Below are 17,925 nucleotides of genomic sequence, written 5' to 3'. Positions count from 1 at the left end.
ACCACTCCTACTGCACAATGATTAAAACTGACCATTAACATATATTCGCTAAAAATACAGCAACTTGCATTTTTATAACGCCTCTAATACAGTGAAACATCCCAAGACATTTCACAGGAGAATTGTTAGACAAAATTTGACACTGAGCTATATAAGGGGATATTAGGATAGGACACAAAAGCTTGGTCAAAGAGGTAAGTTTTAAGGAGTATCTGAAAGGAGAAGAGACGACAGTTTAGAAGTTTGGGAAGGAATTCCAGACCTTAGGCCTAGCTAACTGAAGGCTTGGCTACAGCAATGGAAATTGAGGATGATAGGCCAGAATCAGAGGGTTGTAGGGTTTGAGGAGGTACAGAGATAGATGGAAGTATTTGAAAAAATGAATGCAAATTTTAAATTTGTGGCTTTGCCAGACAGAGCTGGTGTAGATCAGCGAGCACAGGGGTGATGGATGATCGGGTCTTGCTGTAAGTTCAGGTACGGGCAGCAGAGCATTTGATGAGCTGATGTTTATGGAGGATGGCAGATGCGAGGCCAGTCAGGAGACTATTGGACATGGCAAGAAGTTGAGTGAATTTAGTGCTCAGTTTATGAAGAGGGTTGAAAAATTGATCCAGATATTTGCTCAGTATGTAAAGCTTTTGAATACCAGGTGATACACATTAAAAATTCGGACACTCCAGGAATGAGAGGCTTTCATTTTAGGCAAAGCATAAATATTTACTTGGGATGTCTGTTGGAATGAATAGTATAAGTGGGTTCAGGAGGTGGAAATCTGTCTCTGCAAAGGAAACAAATGAAGGAAAATAGTGAGGAGGCAGGTCAGTGGGCTTGAGATGAACTAAACAGGGGCGTGCTTGGCTCTCAAAATCTTTTCCTGCTCCCGAGGCCAGTGTAAAACTGAGAAAATTGTATTATAATAAATACAAATTTTCACAACTTGTCATTATTTTATATCAATTATGTTGACAAAATGATAAACTTGAAAGACTGGAGAATCTAGGATTGTTCCCCTTGGTGCAGAGAAGCTTAAAGGAGGGGGCAGATTTGATGGAAGTGTTCCAAACTATTAAAGTTTTTGGTAGAGTAGATTGTGGGGAAATCTGTTTCTAGTGGCAGGAGTGTTGGTAACTGGAGGACACAAGATTTAAGATAATTGTCAAAAATCCAGTGGAATTGAGACATTGGGATGGATTTTGTGTTCAGTGGTAAAGCAATGGTGCTCACCACTGACTCCAAAAGCTGCTCATAAAGATTCAGTGAGCTTTGTGGCAAGGATTTCTCCTTCCCTAACAGCAGTTTAGATTTGGTACCACATCAAGGATCAAGGAATCTCCAGGCATCCAGCAAGCAGTGATGTGAGGGTAAGCAGCCATTCATACTGAAGTATTCTCACACACAAAAACCTGGAACTTGAAAACACTGATTATCATCGCTTTCACTTTAAATTTTCAGATAGCAAAATAAACAGTTATGATTAGAATAAGATAGAAGCTAGAATATCATAGACAAACTTTTAAAAATATTAAAATTATCTGGATTTTTTTTAAATAATGGAGAAATTTGGCATTCCACAAATATAAAACTAGATTTTCAGGGCCACTGATTGTATTCAGCAGTAATTATGAACTTAGTACTCCACTAAATGCCAAGGGGTAACTTTTTACAGGGTTTTTCAAGTGAGATTAATAACATAAAAATGAAAGTTTTCATCAAATCACTGATTTCTTAGGGATTACAGTTTGGAGTCCACCCTCTGGCGGAATGTAGAATCACTGCCAGCAATTTCTGGATTCCCGCATTATTTTGCGCATGTGAGGGCTTCAGAAGTTGCTGTCAGTTTTAATGGAGTATTGACAATGAATGCAGAGTTTCACTATCATTAACACAACAAATAGGGGCCCAATATTTTACACAGGGAGTTATGATCTGATATGTACAACCTAAAAGAGCGGTGAAAGCAGATTCAATAATTCAATAACTTTCAAATTGGAATTGGATAATTACTTAATAAGTAGAGACTATCAGAGGGGTGGGACAAGAGCAGGGCTGTGGAACTAATTGGATAGTTCTTTCAAAGTGCCAACACAGACGCAACAAGTTGAATGGTCCCCTTTGGTGCTGTATGATTCTATGAAAAGATTTTAGGTGTTTTATATTTGGCATTTGATACAGAAATTTGGATCAATTTTACAAATACATACAACTATTGAGAAGCTTTGCCTTGCTATGACAGCCATGCACCTCATCCATTTGAGATAGAGAGGTGTGTGCAGCAAGCCTGTAATGTCCAGATACCAGTTGTTTGCAGACTGGGATTCATGACTTTGCTACAAACTCTTAAATTGAGCCTAGAAAAGTATTGTAAAACATCTGGCATGAGTCAAACAAATTTATTATGTTGGGTATTAACCCCACAACCACTTGTTCATCACAGTCCCAATTTACAGGGTTTCCCCAACAGAGAATTGTTTAAAAAAAGGTGACATGATTTCATAACAAGCACATTGTGGCTAACACAGCAGGTATCAGGGTAAGACAAATATAAACATATGCTTGTTCCTCCAGGTTTTTGCCAAACCTCGTCCGATCAACTTTGCAGAAGAATCTGAAGGATTCAGGGATTGAGGAAACATCTGATGATGTGGAGCAACAGGAAAGGGCTAACATCAGATGTAAGTTCAATTTCACTCTGGTTCTTTGTAACCCTGTTGAATTGTAATAATCCCATCTGTGATTTGTACAATATTACAAACAGTTGTTTGGTAGTACAGAACTTGAGCGTAGCTGAGAGAAGAGACATGTCTAAGCTTTTCGTCTTGCACTCATCAGGACATTTGCAAGAATAGCAATATGAGGAGGAAAACAACAATTTATACGGTGTATGAAGAGAGTGCTGATTGGTTGGCAAGTGGCTTTGCTATGGAGAATGCACCAGTGATGGTGATTGACAGTTAACTACCAAGCATTGTTTGAAATTTAAACCAGGCAGCTCAATCCTGATTGGTCAAGGCATTGCCCTGAGGATTGAATCAGTGAATGTCACTTGTTTTGTTTAACTGAAACAGGTGCAATATGTGTACATGTTCGTTCTATCCACAAAGAACAGGGCCCTGTGTATTAATATATGTAGCTTCCAGTACATGTAAATGCACCACACTGCGAGCCCAAATGACAATCTTAAATTGGTTGTCAGCGTAATTCTTAGCACATGAATCACATCTAATGTTGGACACTGTGTTTTGAATTTTGCAAGCACAGGCTGGTTGGGTACAGTCTGTACCTTGCCCGTTGTGAACAGCGGTTGGGACATGCTGTTTGATACGATCTGCCAGTCTTTGGGACGTACATACCTAGCATCACACTGGCACTGAAATTCGTATACCACATTACTCATTTTTGTGATAGGCAGAATATCATTTTGGCATGACAGCAGCATCCTGTTAGTGGCGAATACCACTCATGTTGCCACTGCATAGTAGCAGTGTGAAACAGCTAGCTTCACCTGTTGCTCAAATTTTTGAGATACCTTTCTGGTCCAGGGTAATCTGAGGTAGACTGGGCACTTTTCAGGGCTGAAAGTGACAGCTTTAGGCCCGTTCATGAGTTTGTGTGATATACAGCGCAAAATGATCTGATCAGGGTAGCTATTATCCTGCAGGATGCCTTGGATGCACCTATTTCAACATCAAGCTTGTATAGTGAGCAAATGGCTCGGGCCCTATTCACAAGGTTGCCAATAAGACCAATCTTATGGCGCCAGTATGATGCTAAGTATGTAGGCCGTACATCCCAAAGACTGGTGGATCATATCAAACAGCATGTTCCAGCCGTTGTTCGCAACGGGCAAGGTGCAGACCGTACCCAACCAACCCGTGCTTGCAAAACTCATAAAACAGTGTCCAACATTATATGTGATTCTGCGATTGGACAACATTTGCTAAATAATCCTCAGTGTGCTAAGAATTACACTGACACCAATTTAAGATTGTCAGTTGGACTCGCAGTGTGGCACATTTGCATATACTGGAAGCTACATATATTAATACACAGAGCCCTGTTCTTTGCAGACAGAAAGAACATACACACTTTGCACCTGTTTCAGCGAAACAAAATAAGTGACAGCCATTTGCTGACTCATTCCTCAGGGCAATGCCTGTGGTGCGTTCTCCATGGCAATGCCACTCTTCACATCAGTATAAATTGTTTTCCCCTTATATTGGTATTCTTGTGAAGTGTCCTGATGAGTGCAAAACGAAAAGCTCAGACACGTCTCTTTTTTCAGCAATACTCAATATTGCAAATATTAAATCAGTGATCTGTCTGTAATTCCAGGTGAAATCAATTCTGGGATTCTTACAATTGGGAAGGTTTCTGTTCCATTGTACAATCCAGATGAAAAGATGAAAGTACCAGACGTTCTCTTTTATGAAAACACTCAGGTAATTTTGATTTTCAGATTTCTAGTTGCCGTCATGAAGGGAAAAGAAGGACTTACATTCATATTGCAACTTTCATGTTCCAAAATGCTTTTAGCAAGGAAATACTTTTTGAAGTGTAGTCACTGCTGTAATATATAAAACATGGCAGCCAATTCTGGGCAAAGCAAACACCCACAAACAGCAATGTGATAATGACCAAATTATCTGTTTTAGTGATATTGGTTGAGGGATAAATATTGGTCAGGAAACCAGGGATAACTCCCTTACTCTTCTTCGAATAGTACCATCCACCTGAGAGGGCAGTTGGGGCTTCAGGTTAATGGCTGATCCAAAAGATCCCACCTCCAGGAGAGCTCAATACAACACTGGAGTGTCAACCCAGATTTTGGGTTCTGGAGTGGGTCTTGAACCCACAACCTTCTGCTTTGGAGCCGACAATGCTGCCACTGAGCCACTCTATGGCTGGAACATAGTAGATAAGACCTTTCTTGGCGTTGATGGGTCCAGTGCAAGATTAAGGTTTAAGCCAGAGAGCATGAGAAAGATTTTTTTATTTGGAGTTTTATAATTATTAGAATTGGTGATTGAAGCACAAACCATGATAATATTATAGAATTTTCTAGATAGTTGTAAACATTTGGAATAAAGAGATATGGAAACAAAGGATAGAAGCTGTTGAGAAGCTCTTTCTGGGAAGGCCCACTACATATTGGTTCACGCAGGCACTTGACGGACCACTGTCAGCCCTTCGCTGGGATCAAAGATCCCAGGAGCAGAGGTTCCATTGGCCGAGAGCTGCTAGCCAATCAGAGGCCGACAGATCTATTGAATGGCAGCGCCACCAGGGAGGTGGTGTCCGCTGCTGGTACAACACCCACCAGAGGCCTGGGATCAACACTGGATCCCAGGCCAGAGGTGAGTGATGGTGGGAGGGGTGGTCGTGGGCTGTGGATCATGGGGGAGGGGGGTCAGCAGCAAGGGCAGGGGGGTGGTTCCCAGCGGCACCCCCACCCCCCTTTCCTGAAGCACTAAGTGCCTTTGAATGAGGGACTTCCCCTGGGAGTCTGCAAGCAACGATGAAGCAACAATGGAAGCAGTTTTTCTGTGGAAAATGCTGGAATTACTTGGCAGCATTTGTGCAGAGAAGAAAGTATGTAACCATTTCAGGTCTTATGACAGTAGTCAGGACCAATGCTTCTGACCTGTTGAGTGTATGAGTCAGTTTTTATTCTTATCTTTTTTAAAGTACATGACTTTCATGATTCCATCTTGTACTCTTTAACAGTTAGGTAGCAGTGTAATTAATTTTATCGCCCATTGGATTATCTTTTTGTTATGTTGGTTTATGTAGCACCTGGAACGTTTTACTACCTTACGCGTGCTATATGAATGCAAGTTGTTGTTGTGTACACGTATGTAGCTGGTGCAAATGCAAATTCAGTCGAGGCATTCAAGAGGGAATTGGATCATTATCTGAAAAGGAAAAATGTGCAGGGTTACGTGGAAAAGGCAGGGGAGTGACACTAGGTGAATTACTCCATCAGAAAGCCAGCACAGACACGACGGGCCAAGTGGCCTCCTTCTGTGCTGTAACTGTTCTGCCATTCTATCTACAGTAGACACAAAAATTAGATGAGAAAAACTCCAGTACTGGAGAAATTTGGGAACCATAGGTGTAAAATTACATGTTCCTCCCAAGTACTGCCAAAAGTTGCATATGTGAATGCAAGGAGTATACCAACAAAGCCAAGGAGCTGAGGGCACAGGTGGACACATGGCAGCATGATATCATTGCTATAACGGAAACTTGGCTTAAAGAGGGGCAAAATTGACAGCTCAATATTCCTGGATTTAGGGTGGTCAGATAGGATAGGGGGACGATAATAAAGTTGGGGGTGTAGCATGATTGGTTAAAGAATCAATTACAGCTGTGAGGAGGGATGATGCACTAAATGCATCAAATGAGGCCATATGGGTTGAGCTCAGAGATTAAAAAAAAAGGGGGCAGCCACACCACTAGGAGTGTACTATAGACCCCCAAATAGTGGAAGGAAGTTAAAAGAGCGAATATGTCGGCAAATTTCTGAGTGCAAAAATAATAGGGCAGTAATAGTTGGGGATTTCAACTACCCTAATATCAACTGGGATACGAACAGTGTAATAGGCACAGAGAACACAAAATCCTTGAACTGCATTCAAGAGAAGCTTTTTAGCCAGTGCTTAATAAGCCCAACGAGAGGGAGTGCAATTCTAGGTTTAGTCTTAGGAAATGAAGCTGGGCAAGTGGATGAAGTAGCTTTGGGGAACCATTTTGGTGATAGTGACCAAAATACGGTTAGATTTAGCATAATTATGGAAAAGGATAAAGATAGAACAGAACTAAAAGTTCTAAATTGGGAAAGACAAATTTTACTAAGTTGAAAGGTGATCTGGCGAAAGTGGACTGGTTACAGCTACTTGAAGGGAAATCAGTGTCAGACCAGTGGGAGGCATTCAAAAGCGAGATTCTACGGACAAAGTGTAGACATGTCCACACAAAGAAAAAGGGTGGTCCTGCCAAATCTAGAGCCCCCTGGTTATCTAGAAGCATAGAGGGTAAGATAAAGCAAAAAAAGAAATCTTATGACAGTCGCAAAAAATTAATACTTTAGAAAGCCTAGAGGAGTATAGAAAGTACAGGGATGAAGTAAAAAATAAAATCAGGAAAGCAAAGAGGATATGAAAGAATATTGGCAGGTAAAATCAAAGAAAATCCTAAGATGTTTTATCAGTAAATTAAGAGGAAGAGAATAACGAAGGAAAGGGTAGGGTTTATCAGAGATGTACGTTGTAACTTGTGCGTTGATGCTGAAGATGTGGGCAGGGTTCTCAATGAGTACTTTGTCTCTATCTTCACCAAGCAGAGGGATGATGCAGACATTCTAGTTAAAGAGGAGTCTGAAATATTAGATACAATAAGAGTAACAAGAAAGGAAATGCTGGAGGGACTGACATCCTTGAAGGTGGATAAATCACCAGGGCCGAATGGATTGTATCCCAGGATGTTAAAGGAAGCCAGGGAGGCAATACCAGATGCCCTGAGGATCATTTTTTCAATCCTCACTAGGAGAGGTGCCAGAGGATTGGAGGTCTGCAAACATTGTACCATTATTTAAAAAGGGTACAAGGGATGGGCCAAATAAATATAGGCCGGTCGGTCTGACTTCGGTGGTGGGAAAATTAATAGAATCAATTCTGAGACACAGGATAAACTGTCACTTAGAAAGGAACGGATTAATCAGGGATAGTCAGCATGGTTTTTTTAGGGGAAGGTCATGTCTTATTAATTTAACTGAATTTTTTAAGGAAGTAACAAGGAGGATTGATGAGCATCGTGCAGTAGATATGATCTACATGGATTTTAGTAAGGCATTTGACAAGGTGCCACATGGCAGACTGGTCAGAAAATTAACAGCCCATGGGATACAGGGAAATGTGGCGAGTTGGATTCAAAATTGGCTCAGTAACAGGAAACAAAGGGTAATGGTCAATGGATGTTTTAGCAAATGGAAAGCTGTTTCTAGTGGCGTTCCACAGTGCTGTGTTGGGTCCCTTGATGTTTGTTGTATATATTAATGGTTTGGACTTAATTGTGAGTGGCATGCTTAGGAAATTTGCAGATGACACAGAAGTCGACCGTGTAGTTGATAGTGAAGAAGATAGCTGTTGTCTCCAGAATTATATCAATGGTTTGGTTGAGTGCATGGAGAAGTGGCAAATGGAATTCAGTCTGGAGAAGTGTGAGATAATGCATTTTGGGAGGGCAAACAAAGCTATGGAATACTCAGTAAAAAGGAGGATATTGAGAGGGGTAGAGGAAGTGAGACCTTGGAGTGCATGCCCACAGGTTCCTGGAGGTGGCAGGACAGGTAGATAAGGTGCAAAAAAAAGCATATGGAATGCTTTCCTTTATTGCACGAGGTACAGAATACAAAAGCATGGATGGAATGCTGGAACTGTGTAAAACGCTAGTTAGGCCACAGCTGGAATTTTGTGTACAGTTGTGGTCACCACATTACAGCAAAGACATAGTTTCTCTGGAGAGAGTACAGAGGAGATTTACAAGAATGTTGCCAAAGCTGGAAGATTACAGCTATGCGGAAAGATTAGTAGGCTAGGGTTGTCTTCCTTAGAACAGAGGAGGCTGATGGTCACTTAATTGAGATGTACAAAATTATGAGTGGGGTAGATAGCGTAGATAGGGAAGCCTTGTTTCCCTTAGTGGAGAGGTCAATTAACAGGGGCACAGATTTAAGGTGATTAGTAGAAGGATTAGAGGGGTTATTAGGAAAAACCTTTTCACCCAGAGAGTATTAGGTGTCTGGAATTTGCTGCCCGGCTTGGTGGTGGAGGCAGACACCCTCGACTCATTTAAAAGGCACCTGGATCTGCACCTGAAGTGCTGTAACCTGCAAGGCTGAAAGGTGGGATTAGTATGGGCAGCTAGTTTGTTCAGCCAGCGCCGGCACAATGGGCTAAATGGCCTCTTTCTGTACCATAACTTTTCTATGGTTCTACGCTACACTTACCACATGTCATGTCTCCAATTACTCATGTAGTGTATCCTAATATGTTATTTCCGGAAAGAAATCTATCTATCAATCAATGATTGCTTCCACCATCAAAGGGAGCCTTTTCTATAGATTACTAGTCTCAACAAATAAAATTAACACTCTCCATTGCTTTATTGGATGAGAATTTCTATTTGTGCTAAGTTCTGAAGAGCTGCAACTCATTAGATTGTCAGTGTAGTTCAGGCTGTTCCAGTGTTCAGGTTATTTCAAAGGTACATATTTCATCCCATGTTGGCTCGGAAATTCATTTCCAGCTTTATGCACCCTGAATGTTTCCTGCTGAAAACAGTACAAAACAATTTTCCCCTCTTTTATTCCCCAAAATGATATAGATTGAGGGAAGATCATAAGTCCGGCTGAATTGTAATGTAGTTTAATGTTGGACATGTCATGTTGTTAACAAAGTCACTGCTGCTACAAGTCAATATGACCATAGCAGGTGGAGCAGTAAGTGAGGGACATATTGTTATCGACAGCAAATGGAGGTTAGCAGTTACAGAGCTTTTGGACAAGTGACCAGAGTATCAAATTATTGTTGGCAAATTTTGCTCGTCAGGAGGAATCCTTAATAGCTGGAGCACGTGGAATGTTTCTAATGTGTGGATAAGTTGTCACTTGAAATTTGATTTGCCTGACCTATTTTTTAACCTATATTCTTTATTCACTGAACAGATTCTGCTAAGAAAAACAATTGATTAGATGCTAACAAACAGTTAGAATGCTCTGAGTTATTTGGCCTTATTAATACTAACCTAGATTCTTTGGCAGTCATTCCAAATGACCTCTCTGTTCATTGGACAACTTGCCAACAGCAATAAATATGTACTGTTCTGGCCTGGATTATTCTTTAAATTACCAACAGCTTCATATCTCTCGAGTCAAGTGATTTCCAAACTTTTTTCTGTCACAGATCTAATTCTTTTCCATTTCACAATGTCGCAGATACTTATCGATGAGAGCGGTCATTTGGCCCATCTTGATTCCTCCAACCAGAACAACCCCATCCTTCTTTCACTGCAGCATCTAATTCTTTCTAGAATTATTCTTCTTTCCCAGAAGTCAATTCCCAAGTGTTAATCACTCCATGTGAAGAAGAATGAGAGAATGGAGAATAGCACGTGCCCACGTTATCCCTGGAGATGGACCCTGGGGCTCCAGGTGCAGATCCACAGTGCTGGTTCGTCATCGGCAGCGGATATCAAATTAGATGTCAATTGTTAGAAATAAGAGCAGAAGTAGGCCATTCGGCCCCTCGAGCCTGCTCCACCATTCTGTAGATCATGGCTGATCTGATTGCGGGCATAACTCCACATTCCTGCCTGGCCTTTGTAACCCTTGACCCCCTTATCAATCAAAAAGCTGTCTAATTCAGTCATGAACATATTCAATGACTCAGCCTCCATTGCTTGCTGGGGAGGGGAATTTCAAAGACTAATGACCCTCTGGGAGAAAAATTCCTCCTCATCTCCATTTTAAATAGGAGATATCTTATTTTTAAACTATGCTTTCTTGTTCTAGACCTCTCCACAAGTGGAAACATGACAGCATCTACCCTGTCAAGTCCCCCCTAATTGTATGTGTTTCAATAAGATCACCTCTCATTCTTCTAAACTCCAATGAATATAGACCTAACCTGCTCAACCTTTCCTCATAAGACTTAGTTGAGTGAACCTTCTCTGAGCTGCTTCTAATGCAATTATATCCCTCCTTAAGTAAGGAGACCAAGGTGCAGTGTCACTAAGGCCCTGTATAATTGTAGCAACACTGTCCTATTTTTATATTCCAACCCCCATGTAATAAAGGCCAGCATTTCACTTGCTTTCCTAATTATTTGCTGTACCTTATGTTAGCTTTTTGTGATTCATGTACCAGATCCTAGATCCTTCTGTACTGTAGTATTCTGCAGTCTCTCTCCAGTTAAATAATATTCTGCTTTTCTATTTTTCCTGCCAAAGTGGACAAGCTCACAATTTCTCACACTATACTCCACCTGCCAAATTTTTGTCCACTCACTTAACCTATCCTGACCTCTTTGCAGACTCTTTGTGCCCTCTTTCTTTCCTACCAATCTTTGTGTCATCAGCAAATATAGCCTCCATATACTTGGTCCCTTTAACCACGTCATTAATATAGATTGTAAATAGTTGAGGTCCCAGCACTGATCCCTGTGGCACTAGGCACAATTTGCCAACCCAAAAACGACTAATTTATCCTGGCTGTCTGCTAACCTGTCCTCTCTCCATGCTAATTATGTTTCCCCCAACACCATGAGCTCTTAACTTGTGTAGAAACCTTTTATTTGGCACTTTATTAAATGCCTTTTGGAAATCCAAATGGACCATATCTACTGGTTCTCCTTTAATCTCCCTGCTTGTTGCTTCCTCAAAGAACTCTAATAAATTTTTCAAACATGATTTCTCTTTCACAAAACTATGTTGACTCTACCTGATTGGATTATGATTTTCTAAAGGTCCTGCTATTACCTCCTTAACAATTGATTCAAGTATTTTTGTTTTGACAGATGTTAGGCTAACAGGCCAATAGGCTCAGTTCATAGCACCCTCGCCTTTGAATCAGAGGGTTGTGGGTTCATGTCCCACTCCCGGAAACCAAGAACTGTGATTGTACTCGAAAGAGTTGCAATCTGTGACTGTTGATAACTCGAAAGAGTTTCCTCCTTTCTTGGAGGTGTCAGCTGTGGCTCAGTTCATAGCACCCTCGCCTTTGAATCAGAGGGTTGTGGGTTCATGTCCCACTCCCGGAAAACCAAGAACTGTGATTGTACTCGAAAGAAGTTGCAATCTGTGACTGTTGGTAACTCGAAAGAGTTTCCTCCTTTCTTGAATGGAGGTGTTACATTTGCTGTTTTTCAATCCGCTGGGACCCTTCCAGAATCCAGGGAATTTTGGAAGATTACAAACAAAGCATCCATTGTCTCTGCAGCCATTTCTTTTAAGATCCCAGAATGTTGGCCATCAGCTCCAGGGTACTTAGCAGCCTTTAGTGCCAATAGTTTTTCCCAGTACTTAAGAGTGTAGGGTGTACCCACATTACATGGACTGCAACGGTTCACGAAGGCAGCTCACCACATCTTCTAAAGGGCAATTAGGCATGGTCATTAAATGCTGGCCTAGTCAGCAACACCCACATCCTGTGAAAGAATTAAAAAAAAGCTTAAAAGGGCAGAAAACACATCTTCCCCTCTGCTACTCTGTCAGCATTCCGAAGGGACTGTTCCCTTCATGACACCCTAGCCCATTCCTCAATTGCCCCCAACACCTCATCCTCTTCCCATCCAGTCGCATATAACACCTGCCATTTTATCTTCTCTGTCCTCACCGTGCAAGGCCCCAAACACTCCTTCCAGATGAGCAGCGATTCATTTGCACATCTTTCAATCTAGTCTACTGAATTCGCTTCTCATAATGTGGTCTCCTCTACACTGGGGAGACCAAATGCAGATTGGGTGAAAGCTTTGCAGGACACTGTCACTCAGTCCTCAAGTTTGACCGCAAGCTTCCGGTTGCTTGCCAGTTTAATTCACCACCTTTGTCTTATGCTCACATTTCTGTCTTCAGCCTGCTGCATTGTCCCAGTGAAGCCCAACACAAGCGTGAGGAACAGAACCTCAACTTCTGATTAGGCACTTTACAGCCTCCTGCACTCAACAATGAGTTCAACAACTTCAGATCATAAGCCCTGTTCTTCATTTGAATCTGTTTTTTTTGCCACGTGCCAGTCTGAATCTTGTCCTTCATGTTTTTGCTTTTTCCATTCACATTCTGGACCAATGCTTTGTTTCTTTACTACAACCTTTACCACTCCCTTTGCCTTTTGTTCCATGACATCCTTGTCATTTAATCTCTTGCTGCCCTCTACCCTATCCCAGACCTTCCCTTTTGCCCTTCCTTCCCCCCCCTCCCCCTTTTTACAACATAAACCCCATCACATTTCTACCTTCCTTCAGTTCTGAATAAGAATCATATTTGATTTGAAACCTTAACTATTTCTCTCTCCATGGATTCTGCCAGATCTGCTGAGTATTTCCAGTGCTTTCTGTTTTTATTTCAGATTTCCAGCATCAGTATTTTTGCTTTTATTTTAGTAAACTCGTGAGTCGTGATGACCCACTCTGCAGTACAAAGCATCAACTTTGCTTTTTCACACTGTTTCGAGATAATCCAGCTGTAAAGATTACGTCCGATATGGAAACATAACTTGCTCTTTTCTCAGGCTTTTTCCCTCTCTGCAGCAGAAAGCCTGATAAAAGCAAAGCAGCTTAAAAATTAAACTTTCCATTAACAAATCAAGGCATGTTGAAATACTCACTGTTCTCATTTTTGACTTTATCATTTATGTACCTGCCAATTTGCAAACACCCTTCAGCGCAGCAATTAAACTATAATTGACCAAATGACTTGGCTATTTATAATTCATCTTAAATTGAGAAGCCTGACCCTGAATATATATAGTTGCATTCTAGTGTCAAAATATTCCATTAGACACAGGAACAAGAGTAAACCATTCAGTCTCATAAGCCTGTTCCCCCACTTAATCAGACCATAGCTGACCTAAATCTTAACTCCACCCAGCTAACTTGGTTCGATAACCCTAAATGTTCTTAACAGTGCACTATCAAACTTGCCTTGATTGATGCAACAGGAAAGTCACAAGGCTCTTCCTTCATTTTAACTAAAATATTCACTTGCGATGTTTGGTATCTCTTTAGCACATGGAGGTGATGGAAGATATGCTCAAGGACTTTCTGCTTGGGGAACATCTTCTACTGGTTGGAAATCAGGTGAGTCCTTAATATTGAAGGAGTGAATTTGTAGTTAATTACTTAACAAACCTCACCCTGCCCACCACTGATTAACCACACCGCACCCCCCGCAGCCCCTCAGATAAAACCTCAGGATCAAGAAATGTAAAATGTGATCTTTGAATAGTTGACAAGCTACAGTATCAAATTGACAGATAACTATAACTTCAAAGTATCTTAACTTCTTTGTGTTATAAAATCCAGTCTCAGTATTTAGATTGTATGTTCCAAAGACTTGCGGATCATATCAAATAGCATGTCCCAGCCGCTGTTCGTAACAGGCAAGGTACAGACTGTACCCAACCAGCCCATGCTTACAAAACCCAAAACACAGTTTCCAACATTAGATGTGATTCTGCAATTGGACAACATTTGCTAAATAATCCTCAGTGTGCTAAAAAATTACTTTGGCAACCAATTTAAGATTGTCAGTCGGGCTCTGTGTGGCACATTTGCGTGTACTGGAAGCTACATATATTAATACACAGGTCCTGTTCTTTGCAGACAGAAAGAACACGTACACACATTGGTATTGTTTCAGCTAAACAAAATAAGTGACAGCCATTTGCTGACTCATTCCTCAGGGCAATGCCATGACCAATCAGGGTCAAGCTGCCTGGTTTAAATTTCAAACAATGCTTGGCACTTAACTGTCCATCACCATCACTGGTGCATTCTCCATGGCAATGCCACTACCAATCAGAGTCCACTTGCCAACCAATCAGCACTCTGTTCACATACAGTATAAATTGTTGTTTTCCTCTTATATTGGTATTCTTGCAAGTGTCCTGATGAGTGTAAGATGAAAAGCTTTGAAATGTCTCTTTTTTCAGCAATACTCAAGTTCTGTACTACCAAACAACTACTTTATATCTTCTTGTGTGGTTATTCTGAGTCATTAGCACCCAGATAGGATTAAGTGGGATTGCTGTCTTGCCCCAGCTGATATCAGTCAGAGTTCAGTGTATGTTTTTCTTTGACTTCCCTCCCACCCACCTCCCATGGCTGAATACTTTATATTTTGTATGTTCACAGTGCAGTATTACTCACGAATGAGGAATGGCACCTCAGGGTTTGTGTCCCCTTGATTCTGTAAATTATAATACGGGATACATCATGCCTTCAGGGAACAAATGGAGAAAAGGGAGAATGTAATTTTAAATATGGCATCCTTAATCTGAATAATTTAGCTATCAAATGAATTTTTACCTACCTACAATAGAAATAATTGGAAGTTGTTGGGTACTGTGCAGTGTGTTTGCCCAGTTATGACCCTAAGCTGTAGCCCACTGTACTCAGAATCCTTTGCTGTTAAGTAAGTATTTACATTTTCTGCCATTTCTTTTTCGGGCCATTGTGTCTGCACTAGCAGCTAGTAGCAGATGAAGTTCAGTGCAGAGAAGTGTGAAGTGATTCATTTTGGTAGGAAGAACATGGAGAGACAATATAAAATAAGGGATACAACTCTAAAGAAAATGCAGGGGCAGAGGGACCTCAGTGTATATGCGCATAAGTAATTAAAGGTGGCAGGACAGGTGGAGAGAGCAGTTAATAAAGCATATAGTATCCTAGGCTGTATTAATAGGGACATAGAGTACAAGAGCAAGGAGGTTATGCTGAACTTATATAGGACACTAGTTAGGCCTCAGCTGGAATATTGTGTATAGTTCTGGGACCACACTTTAGGAAGGATGTAAATGCATTGGAGAGAGCACAGAAGAGGTTTACAAAAATGGTTCCAGGGATGAGAAACTTCAGTTAGGAAGATGGACTGGAGAAGTTGGGACTGTTCTCCTTGGAGAGGAGAAGGCTAAGAGGAGATTTGATTGAGGTGTTCAAAACCATGAGGGGGCTGGACAGAGTAGACAGGGAGAAACTGGTAAAAGGATCGAGAACGAGAGGGCACAGATTGAAAGTGATTTGCAAAGGAAGCAAATGTGAAATGAGAAAAAATTTCTCCACGCAGCAAGTGGTTCGGGTCTGGTATGCACTGAGGGGATGTGTGGTGAAAATAATCTAGCATAATTTACTCTCTCGTAACCTCACAGAATGTTGAAAACCTCAATTAGATTCTCCCTTAGCCTTGATTCAATGCAAAAAGCAGTGACTTTTAAAGCCTTTCTTTCCTATATTAAAATTGTGGCCACGTTATATAAGTACTAACTTTGCTGTAAAGCAATAATTGCCTTCCTGAGGTTGTGAAAGGTGCTAGGTGAATGCAAGTCTTTTTTCATGACCCTCGTTCCTGCTACTCCTGTGAGTACCCATTCCCTTCCTCTAAAGTGATGCCCAGGGCTGCACTTGTTCAGAAATGACTGCAAATGCCAAAGCTTTGCTGTTCATCTTTGGTTGGGTCATGGCTGTAATTAGTGAAAAGAAGTTCACTGGCTTTGCTCTTTCCAGATTAGTGCTGCACTAAACATTAAAAGATCAAAACAGTAGGCACTGTGTGCTTGAGAAGATTCATTCATTTTTAATGAAGCTTAAAAAATCATTGTAAGTTGTGGATCTGGCCATGAGACAGGAGAATTTATCCAAAGCTATTTTCTGATTCATTATCAAGTTCCTTTTCTCTAACTATGCATATATTTGCACATCAGTGAGCTTCAATGCAAGCTATTTGTGGCTTGCAATTAATTTAAACTGATATTAGACGAAAGACGTGAAGGTTAGCTGCAGTAGCCGAATGAAAACACCTATTCCACCAATTGTAAATGTTTAATTTAAAAGAACATTTTCATGGACACAGCATCAGCAATGAAGATTAATTTGCATGGTGTCGGGCAGTCCACCCGCCTGTAGGCCAATTGAGGCCCTTAAGTGGGCAATTCATGTTCACTTAAGAGCCTGACCCCGTCACTACTGGGATTTGACCAGCTACGATAGAAGCCCATGTCAAGCACCCAGCACAGCAAGTTTCCCTGCACAGGCTGGTGGCGGGCAAAGGTGGGGTCCCTACTTAATGGCCCCCAGTGTAACCCCCCTCTGCCCCTCAGGTTCCCCTCTGTCCTTGGCCTCTCAAACCCGGCCCCCAACCCCTTGGCCAGGCCCTGCCAGTATGATACTGGTGAGATCTCCAAATGCCTACCAAGCCCCAATCCAACACTGAATGTCTCCTCAAGCTCCCAAGTGCAGTATCGGGAATGGCCCTTGCTCCCAATGGCACTGCTGGTACAGGAGAGTTGTTGTCCTCTAATTGGCAGGCATCTCTCGGAGGTGGGATTTGAGGCAGCCTTTCTTCTGCTGAGTGAGCTTCCCTGATTTTTTTTTTCACTGGGGGTGCAGGGACCACGGTGCCCCGTGAAATCTAATCCATAGATTACAAAAGCAAGATCGTAATTTTGAAAATGTGTTAGACCTTTTGCAACATTGATTAGAAGATAGGAGGGTTGGAATAGAAATGGCTATGCATCCCAGTTCATCTAATGTGAACTCTATTGGGGCCTCAGCTTCTCATTATCTCTATAAAGGGTTAGATGAAGGAATAATGAGCTATATATCCAAGTTTGCTAATGATATTATGTGTCAGAGTAAGTAATATAGTTGTGAAGGGGTGTGGATTGATTATGCGTGTGGACAAAATTGTGACAGATTGTGTGCAGAAGTGTGAAGCTGTCCACTTTGGATCTAAGAATGATGGATCAAAGCATTTTCTAAACGGTGAGAAACTAGGAACTGTAAAAACCGAGTGAGATTTAGGGGTCATGTACTAAAATCATTAGAAAACTAGTAGATAAATGCAAAAAGTAATTTAATAGGCTAATAGAATGTTGGCATTTATCTTAAAGGGGCTGGAATACATTGCAAAGAGGTGGGATTTCTGTTACAGTTGTACAGAAGTCTGTTTAAACATCATCTGGAAAATTGCATTCAGTTCTGGGCACCACGCATCAGGAAGGATATATTGGCTTAGGAGGGAGTGGAGGGCAAATTTACCAGAATAATAATGGCACTACTTGGTTAAATTATGAGAATGAGTTTAGACGAGGCTTGTATTGCTTGAATGTAGCAGAATATGGGGCGCTCTAATTGAGGTTTTTAAGATGAT

The 17,925-nt window shown here is 41.3% G+C and overlaps 1 protein-coding gene across 2 annotated transcripts in view; it reads left to right on the top strand.

Moving 5' to 3' along the window:
• vwa8 (von Willebrand factor A domain containing 8) overlaps positions 1 to 17,925 on the top strand; it is a 414,855-nt gene that overhangs the window by 175,109 nt on the left and 221,821 nt on the right. For both annotated transcript variants that reach the window (XM_078559607.1, XM_078559606.1), the window contains 3 exons: positions 2,569 to 2,675; positions 4,336 to 4,442; positions 13,785 to 13,856. In XM_078559607.1, the coding sequence (XP_078415733.1) occupies positions 2,569 to 2,675; positions 4,336 to 4,442; positions 13,785 to 13,856 (286 nt within the window). The remainder of the gene's footprint in view (positions 1 to 2,568; positions 2,676 to 4,335; positions 4,443 to 13,784; positions 13,857 to 17,925) is intronic.

This window comes from Cetorhinus maximus, chromosome 16 (assembly GCF_964194155.1).
Source record: "Cetorhinus maximus chromosome 16, sCetMax3.hap1.1, whole genome shotgun sequence".
Classification (NCBI taxonomy): Eukaryota; Metazoa; Chordata; class Chondrichthyes; order Lamniformes; family Cetorhinidae; genus Cetorhinus; species Cetorhinus maximus.
The sequence above is the reverse complement of the archived record's forward strand: the minus strand, read 5'-3'. Positions and strand labels throughout refer to the sequence as shown.